This window comes from Stegostoma tigrinum, chromosome 1 (genome assembly GCF_030684315.1).
Source record: "Stegostoma tigrinum isolate sSteTig4 chromosome 1, sSteTig4.hap1, whole genome shotgun sequence".
Lineage (NCBI taxonomy): Eukaryota > Metazoa > Chordata > Chondrichthyes > Orectolobiformes > Stegostomatidae > Stegostoma > Stegostoma tigrinum.
Window position 1 is genome coordinate 112,208,674 of NC_081354.1, and position 24,280 is coordinate 112,232,953.

At 42.9% G+C, this 24,280-nt stretch overlaps 1 protein-coding gene across 2 annotated transcripts in view; it reads left to right on the plus strand.

Annotated features, from left to right (window-relative positions):
• tusc3 (tumor suppressor candidate 3) overlaps positions 1–24,280 on the plus strand; it is a 405,732-nt gene that overhangs the window by 93,438 nt on the left and 288,014 nt on the right. For both annotated transcript variants that reach the window (XM_048544990.2, XM_059651455.1), the window contains exon 2: positions 17,664–17,833. In XM_048544990.2, coding sequence (XP_048400947.1) covers positions 17,664–17,833 — 170 coding nt within the window. The remainder of the gene's footprint in view (positions 1–17,663; positions 17,834–24,280) is intronic.

The window sequence follows — 24,280 nt, forward strand, 5'->3', positions numbered from 1 at the left end:
CTTTGTTAATTGCCCTATGATGCTTCCATCATCCAATGCTAAACCAATTCTTCGGTTTCTCATAGCCAGAAAACTCACAATACGCACAATCTCCCAGAAGAGACAGGTATGCCTGGTGCTGGGGCCGCCTTTAAACACTGGTTGACCATCCAGCGAGCGTTGGCATTCTGAACTTGCCCTTCACTGTCAGCACAATTCCAAAGCATCCCCAAACACATTTTGCTCACGGCATTTAGGTGGAATGGCCGTCGTTCCTGGCAGACAGCGCCATTTTCTTGCCTCAGTCACTCCAGCCTCCAGACTACACAATTTACCTGTGTTGGCTACATCCCATCTTAACACCCTGTCTCAGTCTTCAGTGCTCACTGTCAACTAGCATCTTGTCATTGTCCAGTGGGAATCTATCACAGACAGTCAAGCATTCAGACAATTCCAAAAATGAGCTTTTATTGACAGTCATAAAAGAGAATGTAAACTAATGGAATAGAGACAGCTGTTTGGCTCATGATACAGACAAAACGCTGGTATGAGAACCAATGAATATTTCACAGTCCATAATTGGCACCTGCACCCAGCTGATGTTTACTAAAACTGGGTGTTGATGAGGTTGTGTCTGGCTCGTTACACTGCTGAACTCTGTCATGCACAATGTGAGTTCCCGTTCTCCTAGTTTCTCAGCATCCAGAACATAGCTGTGTTTCCTCCTCTAATTGTGCAGAACCCAGTACAGTTGGATACTATGACACACTGCCTAGAATATATTTCGAATCACCCCTCCAAGATGGTCTATTCAGCAGAACCACAATTCAGCACCCCTATCATTTGCAGCTGTATCGGTCGAAAACCGGGCAGCATTGTATTGGCACTCTGCATCAGTCAGAGGGCTGCAAAATGGTATCATGAGCCATAGTTGCAGTGGGTAGCTTGTGTCCCCCCCCCACTAACCAGCCTTGTAAATGAATTTCTTTAACCTTCAAACGCAGTAGAAACACAGAAATGCTCCAGAATGCAGGAGGCAAGGAAGCTATTTTGTAAGATGGATGTCTCAGTGCAATGTATGCAAAGTTGTTGGCACCTTGCACCAAGGGAGAGCCAGCAATGTTTCCAAATTCTACCGCCCATGCTGCAGCACTGACCTCCTCACTGGGCAACAAAATAAACCAGTGTAACCTCGCACAAATAGCATTGGTCACTATCCCGGTTTTTAGGTGGTGACTGAGAGATCCCACATGGGTCACCCTTCTCTCCCTGGAAAGAACCAGTTGTATAGGTGTTCAAAGCAACCACAAGAAGTGGATGGCTCCCACGCCCCGACATTCCTTGGGTCCCAATCAATCAGTCAACGTAGTTCCATCACAGTGCCTGGAAAATATGGAGCCTGCACTAATTCTTGTTCATCCCAAGGAAGTGGATTTGGGGACATTATTATTCAATGGGACTTTAGTCATAGAGTTGTCAGAAAAAAATTAAAGATTTTTGAAATGCATATTAAGTTCTTGCATATGCCTATCGTTTATTCTGAGGCTGAGAGAAAACATGGACCAGGTTTCTGTGCTTTATATAATTACTATTTATTCCACATAATTAGACTCATATATAAGCCTATAATGAAAACTGTAATTCCCATATAAATTTTCCGTACACATACTCAGCTAGGGGAAAAGAAAGTCATGTGTTATGGATGGATGAAACAAACTGGAAAAAGAATTTCAGCGATTCCTGTTCATAAGAGTTTTTGAGATAAATCTTGTGCTGGTCACTGCTTCTCAGTCATCCTCTGGATGCTTACACTGGCTTGCAAGAAGCACAGAGTGGCTGGTTCAATTGTAAGTCTCTGGCTCGTTAATTAAAAGTCTCAGCTTACAGCAACTCCTAAAGGGAAGATAAACGTTTTTTGGTCCTACGATGACTTACTGCAGAGAACAGGGGTGGTGGGTTGGGGGAGGCAGGTGTTGTGGTGGGGTGGAGATGCTACACAAGGATTGTCCGAAAGATGCTTATTGTTTACAGCCCTACGCTGTTCAGCTACCTGAAGACTAATCACATATTCATTGGTCAGCAGAGAACCTGTGTTATTGGTTTATGGATTAGTGACCAGTTACAAATTTGCTACTTGATGCCAATCAAATGGCTGTTTGCACATAGCTCTTCAGCTCCAATTTGTCTGAAGCCACTAAGTGAAACTCACATCTGTGCAAACAGTGTTCAGAATGTGAGTTAAATTGTTTGATTTCAAACCATACAGCCATCCTTGGTTTTAATCTGTTGCTTCTCTCATTTCAGTCTGCAATTAAAAAAAACACAAAGATATAATGAATACAGTGTTTACAAGCACAAAAGACTGGTTCCCCTGTAGCTCAGATATATCCTGAGGGGCTCAGCGGCATGACATCTGCCTATGCTTGGTGTTTTTTTGGCTTCCATGCCATCTTTTTGCTATTCCTGGGTTGCTGTCACATCTATTCCTTTTCCATCTGCCTTTGCTTTCTTAGCACTGTGACCAACATCACATCTGTGGCAAAATTTGTTAGTCCTGCTGGTCTTCTTCCTTGGGAACAGATCCTTAGCTTAGAGAAAGGTCAGTGCTGGCTTATTCTGCACTTGACAGCTGCAGTCCCTCTTCCATACAGTGAGACATGTAGGCCATGCTTGGCTGTCTGGGATAACCACCTATCTAGTGGAGATCCTATAGTGGCTGGTGCATAACACATAATATTTTGGGATTCTTTCAGACATTGTGAACTCTTCTCACTCTCAGCCCCATATTAACCATGAAAGCTATCATTAATTATTATAATCATCGCACAAATATAAGGTCATCAGCTCTATAATCCAAGTGGCAAAAGGGCAAACAATCACTGTATACTAGACCTGTATCAGTCTCTTTTACAGCCGAAGGTGATAACTTCTGCTTCATTGAGATCATTGCGTACAATTTGCAAGGACCAATAATACACTGGACGTTACCTGTGACCACCATTCTAAACTACAGCAGAGTCTCACTGTGTATCATTCATGTGCTCAGTAGTGTGATTGTACATGTGGTGTTGCTGCATTTTTAAAGTGTACGATTGATGCTTTTGATCCTTTAGGATCATGATGTCCAGCAGAAGTGGAGTGCATACTTTTGCCCATCAAACTGACAGTGATTGTTCCCACCCTGGGCATTGTCCCAACATTTTCTAGTTACACATCGCTTCCATTAGAAGGCAAGTGTTATCAGCAAATGCAGCTTGTGATGGACAATCTCAGCTCCAGGCTTGGCCTGGTCATCAGGCACTCCCTAACATAGCTTTTGTTTACAGTTATATCTGAACAACTCATTTCACATGATAATAAAATGTGAGGCTGGATGAACACAGCAGGCCAAGCAGCATCTCAGGAGCACAAAAGCTGACGTTTCGGGCCTAGACCCTTCATCAGAGAGGGGGATGGGGGGAGGGAACTGGAATAAATAGGGAGAGGGGGAGGCGGACCGAAGATGGAGAGTAAAGAAGATAGGTGGAGAAGGTGTGGGTGGGGAGGTAGGGAGGGATTAGGTCAGTCCAGGGAAGACGGACAGGTCAAGGAGGTGGGATGAGGTTAGTAGGTAGCTGGGGGTGCGGCTTGGGGTGGGAGGAAGGGATGGGTGACTCCACTGTACCCGGTGCGGCTTTCTCTACTCCACTGTACCCGGTGCGGCTTTCTCTACATTGGGGAAACCAAGCGGAGGCTTGGGGACCGCTTTGCAGAACACCTCCGCTCAGTTCGCAACAAACAACTGCACCTCCCAGTCGCAAACCATTTCCACTCCCCCTCCCATTCTCTTGATGACATGTCCATCATGGGCCTCCTGCACTGCCACAATGATGCCACCCGAAGGTTGCAGGAACAGCAACTCATATTCCGCCTGGGAACCCTGCAGCCATATGGTATCAATGTGGACTTCACCAGTTTCAAAATCTCCCCTTCCCCCACTGCATCCCTAAACCAGCCCAGTTCATCCCCTCCCCCCACTGCACCACACAACCAGCCCAGCTCTTCCCCCCCACCCACTGCATCCCAAAACCAGTCCAACCTGTCTCTGCCTCCCTAACCGGTTCTTCCTCTCACCCATCCCTTCCTCCCACCCCAAGCCGCACCCCCAGCTACCTACTAACCTCATCCCACCTCCTTGACCTGTCCGTCTTCCCTGGACTGACCTATCCCCTCCCTACCTCCCCACCCACACCTTCTCCACCTATCTTCTTTACTCTCCATCTTCGGTCCGCCTCCCCCTCTCTCCCTATTTATTCCAGTTCCCTCCCCCCATCCCCCTCTCTGATGAAGGGTCTAGGCCCGAAACGTCAGCTTTTGTGCTCCTGAGATGCTGCTTGGCCTGCTGTGTTCATCCAGCCTCACATTTTATTATCTTGGAATCTCCAGCATCTGCAGTTCCCATTATCTCTGAACTCATTTCACATGCTTCTGTTTTTCCCCCAGTATCCCAATCCCAGTCACCATACAGCACCCCTTTCCCTTCCAGCAACACTTCCTTTATCACCCAACTTTTGGACCCACAAGACTGACTCCAGCTTCCTGAGAGATTTTGATTGACAAGCCCAAGCCGGACTGACCAAAACACGTGATTACTGTCCTTGCAGCTCACTGACATGACAGTATGCGATCCCCCAACTGCTTACAATAGCTGCAGCATCTAGCTGGACTGTAGTGTGATGTATCCCCTGACTGTGACTGTCCCAAGCAGATGACTAACTGTGGCCAAGCTTCTGCAGTGCATGTGGCCTCTGCTATTGACTGTATTGAGACCCCTGGACCGACAGCAGGCTCCGTGATTTGATGGAAGACTATCTCCTAAATGCATTCAGACATGGTAATTTTCTTGAAAGAAATCGTGCAGTGTATTTATCTTGCTGGCAGCTGGCATGTGTAGTAGGTGTCTGAATGTGTCAAACAGCATGATGTCCCTCTCCTGGACTGATGACTACTGATGAGCATGACAAGCAGCCTGACCTTGTGTGCATGTTAAACAGCAAGTCAATACAGTAATATTGTGAGTATTTAGATTCTGGCTGAAGCACCAGTAAGCCAAAAGGCATGGAACAACAAGGCATAGCATGGCACAGCACCGCACCACAAGGCAATGCAGGGTTACTGTGTACATCCAGGTAGACATTTAGTGCATAAGCACTAAGAGAGCAAGTGAACTGCTGCCTGATCTAGTCCTGGTGTCCTTCAACAACATTTCAGTGCTTAGTTGCTGTTATGCCCCAAAATGCAGCTTTAAGAACAAGGGAAATGTTTTTCATTGGAAAGGAGTCATCAGTAGTATTTCCCAGGATCTGTTCTAGAGTCTCAGATTTTCTCAAAATGGAGGAAGATTGAATTGAATGTCTATTACAGATCACATTTATCTTGCTGAAAGTAGCAGGCACACTGTGTATTGTAAATGTGAGCAGGTCAATCAGAAGAAATCTTGATGGATTGAGGAGGATGAGCAAAACTGTGGCTGCTGGTGATTAATGTTGGAAAGAGTGAAGTTAGCCAGTTTAATTTTTGAGAAAGAAATCAGAATATTTTCTTTACAGGAACAGATCGATACAAAAGAAAGCAAGATGAATAGTTAAACTTGGGCATCTTTAGTCAAGATGGTTGCAAGGAAAAACTGAGTAAGGTGATTCAGGTGGATAGAAATTTGCCCAGTGCCGATCTGGACTATTTTACCTAGATTTCTGTACTATAGTTCAGGAAATATATTGTGACCTTGGAAGGAATACAGCACAGATTTCACTTAAATTGTTAAATTATGAGGAAAAATGTATAGACTCTTGGTATTTCCTTGAATTAAGAATCGTGAACAATTTAAGAGATATTCAAAATGACAAAGAATGAAGGCAGAAGAGTTATTTTCTTTGTTTAAAAAAAGAGCAATTTGTTTTTTAACAAAAACAAAGGTCATCCATTTAAAACAGAAATAAGGTAATATTTTTTCTCTGAGTGTCATGAGTCTTTAGAGCTCTCCTGAAAAGGCATTGAGTTCGCACCAACCCTTCGAAGAGCATCCCACTTGGATCCAATCCCCAGCCAAAACCTGTAATCCAGCATTTACCATGGTTAGCCTACAAAGCCTGCACATCCTAGACACTACATGGCAATTTACACTGACCAATCCACCTAACTTGCGCATCGTGGAACACTGGAACTGGAACGCTCAGTTGAAACCCATACAGACATATGGAGAACGTGCAAACTCCACACAGACAGTCACCCCACAGTTGGCTTTGATCCTGGCACTTTGAGGCAGCAGTGCTAACCACCGAGCCACTGTGTCACTTATGGAGAGGACCTTTTACAGCTCAATTTCTATGAAAATTATTGCATGAGCTATTAATGATGCCTGAAAGTTTCTTGTCTGTACTGAAGTCTTACCTGGCAAACTGAATTGTACATTAGTAAGACAAGACTTTTTCAAGCCAACTGTTTATGTAAAGGCTGTTTAATACCAAAACCATCAAGAAATACTGCAGCAACTGTGCATGTCAGGAAAATAGCGTTGCAGTTGCACCCCTGAGCATTGGCTCACTGAAATAAATGGACTTTACAGCATGACGGAAAAGATTATCAACGTGTGGTTTTATTAAGCTTGCAATACTGTCCTACTAAGACACCCACGTAAGAAATGCACCTGAAATAAATGAAAAATCAGATACTCAATGCATAGGCAACACAGGATGAATTGCCTACTGATTTTGAAAAGGAATACTTTTATTCCCAGGCATTCCATACGTTGTTTTTTTTTTAAAAAAAACAGTTAGTATTTCCCTTGTTATGGTTAGTCAAAGAAATGACTGGAATAACGCTTCTACAATCCTTGCATATTCATACTTCAGATGACAGTCACTCAGCGTCTCTCTGTTTGAGTTGACAACAAATTTTTACTTTGTGTCTCTGAATGTCTCTTTCATTGATATCTTTAGAGACAAAGAGTGGAATTTAGTATGTCCTGTCTGAGCGGGATACAACAAGTTTGGGGATGGGTATTATGTAGAGTCAAAACAGGACACATTAGAGTGAAATCCTGATGCAACATTCTACCAGAGGAGGGATGACATTGTGAGTCTTGTGAGGTTAGTTAACTCTCATTTAAATGTGACCAGAAGCTATAGTCAAAACTCGCTAGGATACAAAGAATTTTGTGTGGAGATCATGCATCATTATATTCATAACCATTTATACCAGGTAAGGCTCGAAGTTTGCATGGGGAAGTCAGCCTGTTGAGGTTGGCTTCAGTGTGTTTAGAATCTTTGCAACAAAGACGAAAGGAAGCCATTGCCAATGTGTCCTCCAATTATACACAGATCATGTAATGACGCAAAATCACATAGTAATGAGCAGATTACATAGGACAGTATAATGAGCCCTCTTCGTAGAAAAAAGAACACATGATAAATGTACGAGAAAGGCTCAAGTGATAAGCATGTGTTTACCACATCATGGGAATGACTATCTGATCATAAATGCACTCAATGTAAGCATGATATTTCGTTTTACATATTACTCACAGTCATTAGGTGCCCAGCCTCAGCACTGGCTCATCTGAGCACAATAGGAAACTCCACTTTGCCACACACATGCAACTGAGGCTACGAGGGTATACTTCCCATCTGACAACACACCATTCACTCCATTAATGATCTACATCACAAATCATTGAGGAAATTTATTCATAAACTGCCTATCTTTAACATGTACAAATTCGTAACATGTGAGCCTCTGCTGCATCTAAGTACTTTTATTATTACACTTAAGAATGTTTTCACAAGGTGTAATTTTTGCTTTTGCAACATGGAGTGGAAGCACATTGCTGGCCATTCTGTTCTATGGCTTTGAATGACTTTGACTGTCCTCTTTTGTCCAAGGTTTGGAGGACTCAGTGGGGGGCGGTGGTGAGGAGAGGAGGGGAGGACCCTTCTTCAGAAGGGTCTAGGCTTGAAACGTCAGCTTTCCTGCTCTTCTGATGCTGCTTGGCCTGCTGTGTTCATCCAGCTCTACACTTTGTTATCTAACGTGAACCAGTGTCTCCTGGTTGAGAGGTAGGGGCACTCCCATTACATACCACAAGAGCCTTCTGGCCCAGCTTCCACCACTTCTTAAACAGTCAGTGGCTTCAGCTATCATAGCCTCCACATTTATTCCAGAGTATCTATGATGTGCACACCAGTTTGTGACTGAAAATATACTCACAACTGCGTATCACCTATGTAAGGGCATCTGTGCTGGTGGAATGATGCAAAGCTGATTTGATTTTTGATTTGACTTATTATTGTCACATGTACTGAGATACAGTGAAAGTATCATTTTGCATGCTAGCTAAACAAAGCGTACCTTACATAAATACATCAGGGTAACAGAACAGAATGCAGAAGACAGCGTTCCAGCTACAGAGAAGGTGCAGAGAAAGATCAAGTGTGATATTTGAGATGTCAGTTCATGAGTTGATAACAGTGGGGAAGATGCTGTTCTTGAATCTGTTAGTACATATTTTCAAACTTTTGTACCTTCTGCCTGATGAAGAATGATTGGAAGAGAGTATAAGCGGGATGGGAGGTGTATTTGATTATGTTGGTTGCTTACCCGAGGCAGCAGGAAGTGTAAGCAGAGGCAATTGGAAGGGAGTCTGGTTTTTGAGGACTAGGCTGCGCTCATAACTTTTTGTAATTTCTTGCAGCCTTTTGGCAGAGCAATTGCCAAACCAAGCTGTGATGCATCTGGATAGATGCTTTCTATGGTACCTGTAATAAATTGGTAAGAGCCACTGCGGACATGCCAGATTTTCTTAGCCTTCTGAGGGAGTAGAGATGTCGGTGTGCTTCCTTGTCTGTAATGTCATCATGGATGGACCAGAATAAATCATCAGTGATATTTCCTCATCGCAACTTGAAACTCTTAACTGACTCCATCTCAGTACCATTAAAACAGACAGGGTGTGCCCTCCGCTGTGCTTCCTGAAATCGATAACCAGTTCCTCCTTTTTGCTGACATTGTGGGAGAAATTGTTATCTTTACACCATGCCACGAAGCTCTCTCTATATCTTTCCCATATTCTGTCTTGTTGTTTGAAATCCGACCCACTACGATGGTGTCATCAGCAAATTTGAATATGGTATTACAGCTAAATTTAATAGCACAATCATGACTGTATATGGAGTGTAAAGGGCTGAGTATGCAGTCTTGTGGGGCTGTTGAGGATTATTGTGGAGGAGGTGTTGTTGCCTTTCCTTGCTGATTGTGGTCTGCAGGTCAAGGATCCAGTTGCAGAGGGAGGGAGCAGAGTCTGAGGTCTCAGAGTTGGGAGCTGAGTTTGATTGGAATTATGCTGTTGATTTCGAGATTACTGAGTTTCTTTTAATGGGAAAACAGGAATTTTTGCAATGTACTGAAAAGGAAAACAAACCAAGCTATCTAAATAGAGAATACAATTTTAAAAACACATCTCATCCAATTTCTTGACTGTGTCCATTGTGTAGAGACACATTACCTCTCTATGTCAACTCTTCAAATTTTTGTAGGTGATTCTCCCTAGTTTTTCCTGTGAACTTTGAATATTTCTTAGATGAACGCACTCAAATCTGAGCATTTAGATGTTTAAAAAAAAATCTGCAGATTTCTAAGCCATAAGACCATAAGACATAGGAGTGGAGTAAAGCCATTCGGACCATCAAGTCCACTCCACCATTTAAATCATGGCTGATGGGCAGTTCAACTCCACTTCCCTGCAATCTCCCCGTTGCCCTTGATTCCTTCTGAGATCAATAATTTGTCGATCTCTGCCTTGAAGGCATCCAACGTCCCGGCCTCCACTGCACTCCGTGGCAATGAATTCCACAGGCCCACTGCTCTCTGGTTGAAGAAATGTCTCCTCATTTCAGTTTTAAATTTACCCCCTCTAATTTTAAGGCAGTGCCCACGGGTCCTTGTCTCCCCGCCTAACGGAAACAACTTCCTCGCGTCCACCCCTTCTAAACCATACGTTATCTTGTAAGTTTCTATTAGATCTCCCCTCAACTTTCTAAACTCTAATGAGTACAATTCCAGGATCTTTAGCCGTTCATCATATGTTAAACCTACCATTCCAGGGATCATCCATGTAAATCTCCGCTGGACACGCTCCAGGGCTAGTATGTCCTTCCTGAGGTGTGGGGCCCAAAATTGGACATAGTATTCTAAATGGGGCCTAACTAGAGCCTTATAAAGCCTCAGAAGCACATCGCTGCTTTTATATTCCAACCCTCTTGAGATAAACAACAACATTACATTTGCTTTCTTAATTACGGACTCTACCTGCAAGTTAACCTTTAGAGAATCCTGGACCAACACTCCCAGATCCCTTTGTACTTCTGCTTTGCGAATTTTCTCACCGTTTAGAAAATAGTCCATGCCTGTATTCTTTTTTCCAAAGTGCAAAACCTCACATTTACTCACATTGAATTTCATCAACCATTCCCTGGACCACTCTCCGAAACTATCTGAATCTTTCTGCAGCTTCCCCACCTCCTCAGTACTACCTGCCTGTCCACCTATCTTTGATCATCAACAAACTTCACCAGACTGCCCCCAGTCCCTTCATCCAGATCATTAAAGTATAAGGTGAACAGCTGCAGCCCCTATACTGAACCCTGCGCGACACCACTCGTCACCGGTTGCCATTCCGAAAAAGAGCCTTTTATCCCAACTCGCTGCCTTCTGTCAGACAGCCAATCCTCAATCCACGCCAGCAGCTCAACTCGAACACCAGGAGCCCTCACCTTGCTCAGCAGTCTCCCGTGAGGCACCGTATCAAAGGCCTTTTGGAAGTCTAGATAGATAACATCTACTGGGTTTCCCTGGTCTAACATAATTGTTACCTCTTCAAAGAATTCTAACAGGTTTGTCAGGTACGACTTCCCCTTACTAAATCCATGCTGACTTGTTCTAATCCGACCCTGCTCTTCCAGGAATTTAGAAAACTCATCCTTGACAATGGATTCTAGAATTTTACCAACTACCGAGGTTAGGCTAATCAGCCTATAATTTTCCATCTTTTGCCTTGATCCTTTCTTAAAATAGGGGGTTACAACAGCAATTTTCCAATCATCTGGAACTTTCCCTGACTCCAGTGACTTTTGAAAGATCACAACCAAAGCCTCCGCTATTTCCTCAGCCACCTCCCTCAGAACTCTAGGATGTAGCCCATCAGGGCCTGGAGATTTATCAATTTTTAGACCTTTTAGCTTTTCTAGCACTTTCTCTTTTGTAATGCGTACCATGCTCAACTCTGCCCCCTGGCTCTCCCTAGTTGTTGGCATACTACTCATGTCTTCCACTGTGAAGACTGATGCAAAGCACTTATCAAGTTCTTCAGCTATTTCCTTATCTCCCATCACTAGCCTTCCAGCATCAATTTGGAGCTGCCCAATATGTACTTTTGCCTCTCGTTTGTTTCTTATTTATTGAAAGAAGCTTTTACTATCATTTCTAATATTACTAGCTAGCCTACCTTCATATTTGATCCTCTCCTTCCTTATTGCTGTCTTTGTTATCCTCTGTTTGTTTTTGTAGCCTTCCCAATCTTCTGATTTCTCAGTGCTCTTGGACACTTTATCGGCTGTCTCTTTTTCTTTGATATATTTCCTGACTTCCTTTGTCAGCCATGGCTGTCTAATCCCACCCCGGATAATCGTTCTTTTCTTTGGAATGAACCTCTGTACTGTGCCCTCCATTGTTGGTCTACTGTCTTCCCCACGAGGGTCTGCTTCCAGTTGATTTTTGTTAATTCCTCTCTCATGCCCCTGTAATTACCTTTATTTAACTGTAATACCATTACATCTGATTTTGCTTTCTCTCTTTCAAACTGCAGACTGAACTCTACCATATTATGATCGCTGCCTCCTAAGTGTTCCTTTACTTTAAGGTCTTTTATTAAGTCTGGCTCATTATATGGCTCTAAGTCCAGAACAGCCTGCTCCCTTGTGGGCTCCATCACAAGCTGTTCCAAAAAGCCATCCTGCAAACATTCCATGAATTCCCTTTCTTTGGATCCACCGGCAACATTATTCACCCAATCCACCTGCATATTGAAGTCCCCCATGATCACCGTGACCTTGCCTTTCTGACATGCCCTATCTATTTCTCGGTGCATCTTGCGTCCCTGGACCTGATCACTGTTCGGAGGTCTGTACATAACTCCCATTATAGTTTTTTTGCCTTTGTGGTTCCTCAATTCCACCCACACAGACTCCACATCTTCTGACCCTATGTCATTCAGTGTCGTAGATTTACTTCCATTCTTAACTAACAAGGCAACCCCACCCCCTCTGCCCACGTCCCTGTCTTTTCAGCCAACACACACCTGAGCATGAAGTTGCACAAAGTAAATTATGTGAACTGTTCGATACTCATTTTATTTTAGGAGAAAAGATATATTTTCTTCTGACTGCAGTTGGGTCTTTTCAAAACTGTTGAACAATTTTTAATCTGTAAGTTTTCTAAGGTAAAATAAGCCCTTGCTTATCCTGAACCAGAAGAAAAATAAGCTAATAGCCCTCAGTGTTTACATTCTCTGTCACATAGCAGCACAAAGTCAGAAATGATACAACACCAGTTATAGTCCAACAGGTTTATTTGAAAACACAAGCTTTCGGAGCCTCAATCAGGTGTTTGTGAGAGAGGTAGATCAGACACAGAATTTATAAAAAATCAAAGGTTCACACCATTGATGAGGATGTACTAAACAACCTATGATACTAGTAAATCTTTAATCAGTAAGAAGATTTTAAGTAATTAACATGTAGCCCCATAGTCATGGCCGAGTGGTTAAAGCGATGGATTAGAAACCCATTGGCATTCCCCTGTGTAGGTTTGAATCCTGCTGACTATGTTTTCTCAAGTTGCTGATATTGAATAATTTTTGGGGTGGCACGGTGACCCAGTGATTAGCACTGCTGCCTCACAGCACCAGGGACCTGGGCTCAACACCACCCTCGGGCGACTTTCTTTCGGGAGTTTGCACATTCTCCCCGTGTTTACAAGGGTTTCCTCTGGATGCTCTTGTTTCCTCCCACAGTCCAAAGATGTGTAAGCTAGGTGGATTGGCCATGCTAAATTGCCCATAGGATTCAGGGATGTGCAGATTAGGTGGGTTATAGGGGCATGGATTTGGGTGGGTGCCCTGAGGGCTGGTGTGTACTTTTTGGGCTGAAGGGCCTGTTTCCACACTGTAGGGATTCTGTGATTCTATGTGTATGTAAATCCCTGAATTCCATTCAAGTCACAGTCCTGCGAGAACTAAATGTTTTATCAGTGTAAAGAGGAGATAACATTTTAGGTCAGACAATGCACGTGAGGTGTTGAGAACTTGTTTAGAATCTGTTTGTGTTCAGTGTGGAGTCAGCTGGTTTAATTTCTCAGGTAGGCATTTGTAAAACACCACACTGACTGTCTATAACTTGTATGCTCTTTGAACAAAATGCAATGTATCTGCAAATACTAATTCACCCTACTGTTTCGCATACGCGTGTATGTGTGTTAGTTGGGGGACCGCCATGCTAGGGACAAGTGGCGGGAGGGTCGAGAGAACATGTGTGTGTGAGGGAGGGAGAGAGAGAATACTGTGGTAGGGGCACCTGTAGTGTGACATGGACCCATGTTCCCGGTTGAGGCCGCCCTCATGGGTACCAAACCTGGCTATCAGCTGCTGCTTTGTGACTGTGCTGCTGTGTATCCTGAAGCCTGTTTTGGAGGACATTTACCTGAAGATCCAAGACCGAATGCCCTAGACCACTGAAATGTTCCCCCATTGGGAGGGCACATACCTGTCTGACAATTTTAGCGTGGTAACAAAGTGTGAAGCTGGATGAACACAGCATGCCAACCAGCATCTCAGGAGCACAAAAGCTGACATTTCAGGCCTCGACTCCTCTTCAGAGAGGTGGATGGGGAGAGGGTTCTGAAATAAATAGGGAAAGAGGGGGAGGCGGACCGAAGATGGATAGAGGAGAAGATAGAGGAGAGTATAGGTAGGGAGGGGATAGGTCAGTCCAGGGAGGACGGACAGGTCAAGGAGGCGGGATGAGGTTAGTAGGTAGGAAATGGAGGTGCGGCTTGAGGTGGGAGGAGGGGATAGATGAGAGGAAGAACAGGTTAGGGAGGCGGGGACGAGCTGGGCTGGTTTTGGGATGCAGTGGGGGAAGGGGAGATTTTGAAGCTTGTGAAGTCCATATTGATACCATTTGGCTGCAGGGTTCCCAAGCGGAATATGAGTTGCTGTTCCTGCAACCTTCGGGTGGCATTATGGCACTGCAGGAGGCCCAGGATGGACATGTTGTCTGGGGTATGGGAGGGGGAGTTAAAATGGTTTGCGACTGAGAGGTGCAGTTGTTTGTTGCGAACCAAGCGGAGGTGTTCTGCAAAGCGGTCCCCAAGCTTCCACTTGGTTTCCCCAATGTAGAGGAAGCCACAACAGGTACAGTGGATGCAGTATACCACATTGGCAGATGTGCAGGTGAACATCTGCTTGATATGGAAAGTCATCTTGGGGCCTGGGATGGGCGTGAGGGAGGAGGTGTGGGGGCAGGCGTAGCACTTCCTGCAGTTGCAGGGGAAGTTGCCAGGTGTGGTGAGGTTGGACGGGAGTGTGGAGTGGACAAGGGAGTCATGGAGAGAGTGGTCTCACTGGAAGGCAGACAAGGGTGGGGATGGAAAAATGTCTTCAGTGGTGGGGTCAGACTGTAGATGGTGGAAGTGTCGGAGGTTGATGTGTTGTATCCAGAGGTTGGTGGGGTGGTATGTGAGGACTAGGGGGATTCTCTTTGGGCGGTTATTGTGGGGGCGGGGTGTGAAGAGTGTGTTTGCAGGAAATGTGGGAGACACGGTTGAGGGCGTTCTCGACCAATGCAGGGGTGAAGTTGCGGTCCTTGAAGAACATCTGCGATGTGCGGGAGTGGAATGCCTCATCCTGGGATCAGATGCAGCGGAGGTGAAGGAATTGGGAATAACCGCCCAAAGAGAATCCCCCTAGTCCTCACATACCACCCTGCTAACCTCCGGATACAACGCATCATCCTCCGACACTTCCTACCTACTAACCTCATCCTGCCTCCTTGACCTGTCCGTCCTCCCTGGACTGACCTATCCCCTCCCTACCTCCTCACCTATACTCTCCTCTCTACCTATCTTGTTTTCTCTCCATCTTCGGTCCGCCTCTCCCTATCTCCCTATTTATTTCAGAACCCTGTCCCCATCCCCCTCTCTGATGAAGGGTCTAGGCCCAAAACGTCAGCTTTTGTGCTCCTGAGATGCTGCTTGGCCTGCTGTGTTCATCCAGCTTCACACTTTGCTATCTTGGATTCTCCAGCATCTGCAGTTCCCATTATCTCTGATGATAATTGTAGCGTGATGTCCGTCTATCTGTTGTCATAGCATCTGCATGGTTTTGCCAAACACCATGCCTAAGGTCATCCTGGCCTGCAGCATATGACATAGACAATACTGGCCGAGCCACATGAATATCTGCCGTGCACGTGGTGGGTGGTGTTTGCACGTGTGATGATAGTGTCCATGTTGAAGATCTGACATGGCTTGCAGAGGTTACCGTGATCCGGTTGTATTGTGTTGTGGTTGATATTGTCCTGACATCTGGGTAGTTTGCTGCGAACAATGGTCCGTTTAAGGATTGGCGGTTGTTTGAAGGTGAGAAGTGGAGGTGTGGCGAAGATCTTGGTGAGGTGCTCATCATTATCAATTATGTGTTGAAGGCTGCTAAGACCTTGGTGTAGTTTTTCTGCTCCCAGGGAGCACTGGATGATGAAGGGCACCCTTTCAGATGTATTTCATATCTGTCTTCTGATGAGTCATTACGGTTTTTTACTGTGGCATGTTGGAGCTGGCAATCGATGTTATTTTCTATTCCACAGATTAGTTCCTGTTTGTTATCTGATAACTGACATTTTTTCTGGATATATTGCTTCTCTATTTACCTTGTTCGAAACATTAAATATTTTGAACCTCTCTACCAAAACTCTTTGAAGTACTGCAAGTGGTGTACCGCAAGGGTCGGTGTTGGGTCCACTGCTGTTTGTCATTTTTATAAATGACCTGGATGAGGGTGTAGGAGGATGGGTTAGTAAATTTACAGACGACACTAAGGTCGGTGGAGTTGTGGATAGTGACGAATAATGCTGTAGGTTGCAGAGAGACATAGATCAGCATCAGAGCTGGGCTGAGAGGTGGCAAATGGAGTTTAATGCAGACAAGTGTGAGGTGATGCACTTTGGTAGGAGTAACTGGAAGGCAAAGTACAGGGCTAATGGTAAGATTCTTAGCAGTGTAGATGAGCAGAGAGATCTCGGTGTCCGTGTACACAGATCCTTGAAAGTTGCCACTCAGGTTGACAGGGCTGTTAAGAAGGCATACAGTGTTTTAGCTTTTATTAGTAGAGGGATCGAGTTCCGGAACCAAGAGGTTATGGTGAAGCTGTACAAAACTCTGGTGCGGCTGCACTTGGAGTATTGTGTACAGTTCTGGTCACGGCATTATTCGAAGGATGTGGAAGCTTTGGAAAGGGTGCAGAGGAGATTTACTAGGATGTTGCCTGGTATGGAGGGAAGGTCTTACGAGGAAAGGCTGAGGGACTTGAGGCTGTTTTCATGAGAGAGAAGAAGGTTGAGAGGTGACTTAATTGAGATGTATAAAACAATCAGAGGGTTAGATAGGGTGGATAGGGAGAGCCTTTTTCCTAGGATGGTGACGGCGAGCACGAGGAGGCATAGCTTTAAATTGAGGGGTGAAAGATATAGGACAGATGCCAGAGGTAGTTTCTTTACTCAGAGAGTAGTAAGGGAATGGAACGCTTTCCCTGCAACGGTAGTAGATTCACCAACTTTAAGTACATTTAAGTCGTCATTGGACAAACATATGGACGTACATGGAATAGTGTAGGTTAGATGGACTTGAGATCAGTATGACAGGTCGGCACAACATCGAGGGCCGAAGGACCTGTACTGTGCTGTAATGTTCTATGTCTGTGTACTCCAAGATAACAATCCTATTTTATGCATCTAAGTGAAATCACACATCCTTAGTGCCACAGTAATAAATCTACGCTGTATCCTTTCCAAAGCCTCAAGACCTTTCTAATGTGCAGAAATTAATAACACACAAAATTACAGTGGAAAATGAAATCACATTCAGCTTCCTGCAGAGTGCAGTGAAGCCGGAACTTATATCACAGGGTTGGATTGAGCGATCACTCGCTCTGAACATCACCTGAAGTTGAAGACAATATTTCAGTCAGTACCAAACCAGTGTCTCATAAAGACTCAGAAAAGCATGTTGCTTTGAATTCTAAGCCTCTGTTGCTAAAACTAAAGATCCCATATGCATGTTAGACAATTGTCTCAATTTGTCCTACCTGTTTCAGTGTTGTGTACCTCACCTCTGCATTTGCAGTATTTGCTAATTTTACCAGTGTTTTTATGTATCCCTTGTAGAAATACTATATTTCAGACAGTTATATTCATACTTGCTTCTAAGTTGTTTCCTTTACCATTTTGGTGTAAGACTTGCTGAGGCCAGTATTTTATGATTGTCATATAATTGATGTAAAATATTTACCCTCCTGATCCTCATTATCACTTGTTGCACTTTAGAATCTTCTGGCAGAAAAGGTGGAACAGTTAATGGAATGGAGCTCCAGGCGTTCAGTCATTCGAATGAATGGTGACAAATTCCGAAGGTTTGTGAAGGCTCCTCCCCGTAATTACTCTGTAATTGTGATGTTCACTGCCCTTCAGCCTCAAAGACAGTGTTCTGTCTGCAGGTAAGAAAGAAACATCTTGTGCAGTCAGATGGAAAATTTTGCTGAAATATGAACTTTAAATATATTTTATTCCATCAATGTTGTGACATCTACATCTAGCTCGAGTTCAGCATCCCTATAACATTTGAAGATCTTAGAATACAGAAGATGTAACATTTAAAATGTATAATTTGAGTGTCACTATGTGATTGTACATCTAGAATGCAAAATGAAGATATGGCTATTGATTCCATGCGCTCCTTTGTCATATGATTACAATTATCCTGTCAAGTGTAGTAGTTGCATTTTATGATCTACGTCAAGTGAATATTTTTCTCATAAGAACTCAAACTTCCTTGGCATGTTGGTCAAGATTTTTCTTTGAAAGAAGCAGTGTTCAAAACCCTCTGCTTGTTACTCATATGGACACTCAGCTAGATTTTACTCTCCATAAAATTTGGTTAGCTTGCTGCTTAATGTACAAATGTCTGCATAAACATTATAATTTGTTCAAAAATAATTATAATTCCTTCAACAGAAATGAATAAACTGCAGCCTTGAACATAACATTATCTTGTACGCTAATTTGTTTTTCTCCATTATTGGCTGTTTCTAGAAGCTATTCCTCATCATTTAGTAACATTCTTACTCATACAGAAGAGACAGCCTGATTGCAGATTTTGCCAATGCTTTATTGTCAGTATCACCAGGAAGTGCATTTTAATTGTGCAAGTACAGGAACATTGAGTGTCTTCCATCTAATTAGATGTATGCATCAAAATTACAATGCTTTTCATTCAGCAGGGTGCTTAAGAAGTGCCAAAACTGTTTGAAAATCAAAAACAGTGTTAACATTAGCATTTCAATAAAATAAAATACTACCATTTTGTATTATTACCAGATGAACTGTAATTAAACAGCCAGTGGTACAATTGTAGGTCTTAGCTTTTCTCAAATCAGCACTATCAACCTTGTTTAGTAACATCTGGGGATCTGTATCAAAATTGGGCCAGCTGTCCCGTGTTCTATTTGAGTCACAGTCAGATATTGTCTGGAAGTTATGTTAAGTGTTGGGGGTTCATGACCATGATTACCTAATTAAGGCAATCGACAATTCGTGAGGAATTTTCAGCTTGTTTACAAAGTTTGTTGGGCGGTAGCAGAATGGATTTTATACATAAGATAATTAGTCAAAAAAGGTTTAGGATATATGACAATTGAATATGCTTCATTGATACTAGAGAACAAACAGAAAAAGATAGTCGGCCTGCAGTATGTTGATCTTGCTGAAGGCAGTAACTTGCTGTCTGGCTCAAGTATTAGGGATCTCTCCCTGGGCCTTCTTCCTGTTCTTTTGGTCCACCTTCCAACTGAAGATGACTTATGCTTGACAAGAACTGCACCCTTCAAGGACTCCCCCATAGCTCTGAGCATATTGAAATGCCATATTTCTGGTAGTAGCTTACATCTGCAAATCATCCATTTGAATCCATCTAGTCATTGGACACAGGACAACTCCTCATAATGTCAAGATAGCCAATTCCTCTTGCCCATCTTAATCTAAAGGATAGTTTTCATTCTCTTTGGGAACAAATTATTCATTCTCCTATACACTACATTATACATATGGTGCAAAATAGTTTTTTGACGTTAGCTTATAAAACATAATGTTTTTGGTGCTTTTTATTCCTTTTGCCTGCAGCTGAGTCAGTACCCATCAGTGTTGAACGTCAATTTTTAGAAACAATGAGGGTGGCATGGGCACAGATGCACTTTATGTGGGAGACTTGTAGATCGGCTCAGTAATACCATAATTGCTTGAGTTGGCTGAATCGTAAAGGATGTAGCTGTTAAACTGGCAAGGGAACCAACAAAAGAGAAAAATTACTTGACAAAATTGCAAAAGCCATCAAGCTGATTCAGGTGTGTGAGAACATTGCTTCCAGGTTAATCAGTGGAAGTGGTATGCAATAAATGGATTAAGTGATCTCACAGCAAGAGAATCAGGTGTAATATCTGTATTCCCGCCACATCAGTCTTGAATGGTGATGGATAATTAAATGACTAATACAAGTTGAATGTACCACAAATTTTCTTATTCTTTATGTTGATGGAGCTCAACACATCAGTATTAAAGCTAAAGAAGTTTGCAGTCATCTTCAATCAAAGATGCTTAGTGGTTGCTGCACCTTGACCTTATTTCATGGACCCCAACATCTCAGCTAATTTAATTCACTTCATATGATTTTGAGAAATGGCTGAAAGGGTACTGTGAAGACAGTGGATTCTGGTAGTAGTTCTGAAGACTTACCTTCCAGAATAATCTGCACCCATAGCCAAGCTGTTCAAGTACAGCTGCAACACTGGCATCCACCCAGCAATGTGGAAATTTGCTCAGTTATGTCCTGTGCACAAAAAGAAGGACACATCGAACTGAGCCAATTACTGTCCTATCAATCTATTCTTAATCATCAGAAAAGTTATGGAGGAGGTCATCACACCAATACCAAGAGCTATCTGTTCAGCAAGAGCCTACTCGTTGACAGCTTGCGTTCTGCCAACCAGCTCCTAACCTTATTCCAGCCTTGATCAAACATATCAACGGAGTTGAATGCTAGAGGTGAAATTCCAGTGACTGTCTTTGACATCTTATCTATTAAAAGAGGATGGTAACAGTTGTTGAAGGTCAACCATCTCCGTTTCAGAACTTCTTTGCAAGAGTGCTGAGGGCAGAATGCTCAACACAGCTGTCTTTAGTTGCTTTTTCAAAGATTTGTATGCTGTCATCAGTCGTGAGGATATTTGTTGCTGACCTTTTGTTTATTTAGCTTGTCCTTTCACTTTATTTCAAACAAGATTGTATGTTTACATATTCCAATTGCTTGCTATGACCGCAGCATCACAGATCCATTGGAAGCTTAAAGACAGTACCACCACAATTTCTAGCTTATTCCTATTAGTGCCCTTGTATGTATTTTTGTTTATTTGTTCATTTGATGTAGGTGGCAGACTAGGCCAGTATTTATTGCCAATCCATCATTTTTACCCATGTGGTCTGATCCTGGTTATATGTTAACTTTAGGTATATCCAGCCTTTCTATTTTGTCCTATGCATCTTTAGTTTTAGCTCATCCAGTGTCTCAACTACCTCCTCTTTCAGTATGATTTTGTCACAATTTGAATGGTAAAGGCAAGTGTAAAGTATTTATTTGGTACCTCATTCATGCTCACTTGCCACCATGCAGGAGTCTCAGTTTTGGTTATTAATTGACTTTCTCTCTCCTTTTATTGCCCACTCATTTACTTTTCATTTGCTAGTGGAAGATTTTGAGACTCCCGTTCATATTGGCTATTTGTCTCTTTGCATAGTCTCTCTTTGCTGCTTTTATTTCCTTTTGTACTTGACTCTGAGTTTTCTGAATTCACTCTGGTTCTCAGATGTATTATCAACTTGGCATATGTCATTGCATCTTTTCTTTCTGTTTCATCTTATTGTATTTCTGTCTTGTCTCTCAGGGAATGCTGGTTTGGTTGATCCACCTTTCCTCTATAAGGTGTACATTGACTGTATCTGACTTGTCTCCTTTAAAAGAAAACCCATTATTCAATACAATTTTGCCTGTCCGTCTTTTATTCCAGTTTACTTGTACAGGTCTATTCTTGACCCATTGAAATTGGTCCTCCTGTAGTTAATTGTTTGGGATGATTTCTGTGTCTTTTTCATGGATGACTCCTCTTTCTTTCCCGTTGTTAGTCTAACGAAGGACAAAAGAGGATATCTGCACGTGAAGCTGCAGGATATTGCAAGTGTGTTAAATGCGAACTTTACATGTCTTTATTCAGGAAAAGGAGGATTGACTCTTGACCAATTTAATATGTCCCAGACTGCTTCGAGAGCTGAGGAAGGAAATCATAGGGGCCCTGATCCAAATCTGCCCACAGGGCAATGCCAAAAGACTGGAGGGCAGCTAACGTGGTTCCACTTTTCCAGAAGGGTGATAAATATAGACTGTGGAACTTTAGACCATTGAGTCTCATGTCTATGATAGGGGAAAACTTTGGACATAATTTTGAAGGAGAACATTAATGTCCATTTAGAGAGGCAAGGTTTGATCAAAGCATGGCTTTGTCGGAGGGAGGTCATTCCTAACAAATCTGGTTGAATTTTTCAAGGTGGCCAAACATATTGCTAGGGGTAGTGGAGTTTACGTAGTTTATATGGATTTCATTACATGGATTATATGATGCAAAGTCCCAAGCGGGAGAATGGTTGAAAAAAAGCTAAAAGAACAAAAAAAGGTCCAGGTTTACTTGGCAAGTTGGATCCAAAATTGGCTTGGTGACAGGAGATATAGTGTAGTGGTAGAAGTCTATTTGTGAATAGAAACCCAAACTGGAAGTGACATACAGTAGACATGAGTGCCAAATCCTTTATTGTTTTTGCTGTAAGTAATGTTGATGAGAATGTCAGGGAGGGGTGGCATTCGATGCAGGGTGGGGGATGATAAGTAAGTTTGCAAATGACATTAAGATTGGTCTGGTGTTTGACAGTGAGAAAGAAGGTCTTAGTTGATAGGACAATATAGATGGATTGGTCAAAACAGCAGATTAGTACTAGAAGGAATTTAACCCTGGCAAGTGTGAAATGTTACACTTGGGGAAGAAGTAACAATGAATGGCAGGAGTCTAGGAAGCTCAGGGGACTGGAGGAATCATGCGGTGCTTGTTCACAGATCCCTAATGATAGCAGGATAGGTGAGTAGAGTAGTTAAGAAGGCGTATGGAACATGTGCCTGCATCATTCAAGGCACAGATTATAAAGTTCAGAAATCTCACAACACCAGATTAGAGCTCAGCAGGTTTATTTGAAAACATCACCTTTCAGAACGTAACCTCTTTGTCAGGCAAAGGATTGCACTGGATGCAAAGGTGATCGACCAAGTTGTTGCCCAAGACAGAACATCCTAGGTTTAGTGAGAGGCTGGATAGGCTTGGGTTGTTTTGATTGGAGCGGGAATAGTTGAGGGGAACCTGATAGAAGTGTATAAGATTATGAGTGCTACTGACAGGGTATATACGTAGAAGCTGTTCCTCTTAGTTGAAAGGTCACTAACAATGGGACACGTTGTTAAGGTGAAAGGCAGGAGATTCAGAGGAGACGTGATGAAAATGTTTTTTACCCAAAGAGTGTTAGCAGTTTGCAGTGAACTGCTTCGGAATGTGGTTGAGGTGGGAAACCTCACAACCTTTAGAAAGTGCTTGGATGAGCACTTGAAATGACAGCATTTAAGGCTATGGGCCTACTGTTCAGAAATGGTACTAATGTAGTGTAGATTTAGTGCAGACTTGATGGAGAGAAGAACCTCTTCTGTGTTGTACGATTCTATGATTTTAACCATTCCTGAAACGCACAAAATAACTGTAAGCTAAACTCCTTGTTACTTTTAACATCGAACGCACAAGTTCCTTAAACCCAGTGCCCAAAAGTCCTTCAATCTCTGGCATACACCACACTGACTGACTGGCAGTTTTTCTGGGTTATTTTTCTCTGGTTCCCTGCCCTGACAAGAGGTAACAGCATTTTTTTCCTCCTTTTTAATTAACCCCAGCTCTTTTCTTCAAGGCTGTAAATCTCACTAAAATGCATGGAAACAAAACAGACTATGAGGCTGATTAGTGCCAGCCCATAAGATCAAGCTAAAATGGAACTAAATGATATCTTCACTTCTTAACACAATAATATAAATTAAACTTCAAAGATGTACATCGTTCTTAACTTACAGATGTATTTAAAATATCATAAATCTCTTAAAACGATCATCACTGCCTTTTGAGGTGCAACAACCCCAATTGTGTCATTCTCCACTGTCAGCCTTTAAAAGCAGCAGGTCTGCTGGGGGATAATCTGTTCAATTGGTTTCCCTGTCCACCTCAGCATGCATACTCTTAATTTGGGGTCGGTGGGTGTGAGGAAGGGAGAATGTGGTCAGGGCTGCTTGGGTCTTTCTTCATGGCAGAATATCGAGACAGAATCCATGCATTAGAAGAAAAATGGCAACTAACATTCAAAGCAGAGAAATCAGGAAATAAGAGACTGTCTAACTACCTACTCATGATATTCATAAGACCATAAGACAAAGGAGCAGAAATTAGATTATTCAGCTCATCAAGCTTGCTCTGCCATTCAATCAAGGCTGATAAGTTTTTCAACTCCATTTCCCACTTTCTCCCTGTAACTTTTGATCCCCTTCACAGTCAGGAATCGAGCTATCTCTGTCTTAAATATACTCAACAACCTGGCATCCACAGTTGCCTGTGGCATTGAATACCATAGATTCACGACTCACCAGCTGAAGAAGTTTTCATTTCTGTTCTAAAGAGTCTTCCTTTCACTCTGAAGCTGTGCCCTTGGGTCCCAGTCTTTTCTGCTAATGGAAACATCTTTCCAATGTCAACTCTGTCCAGGCC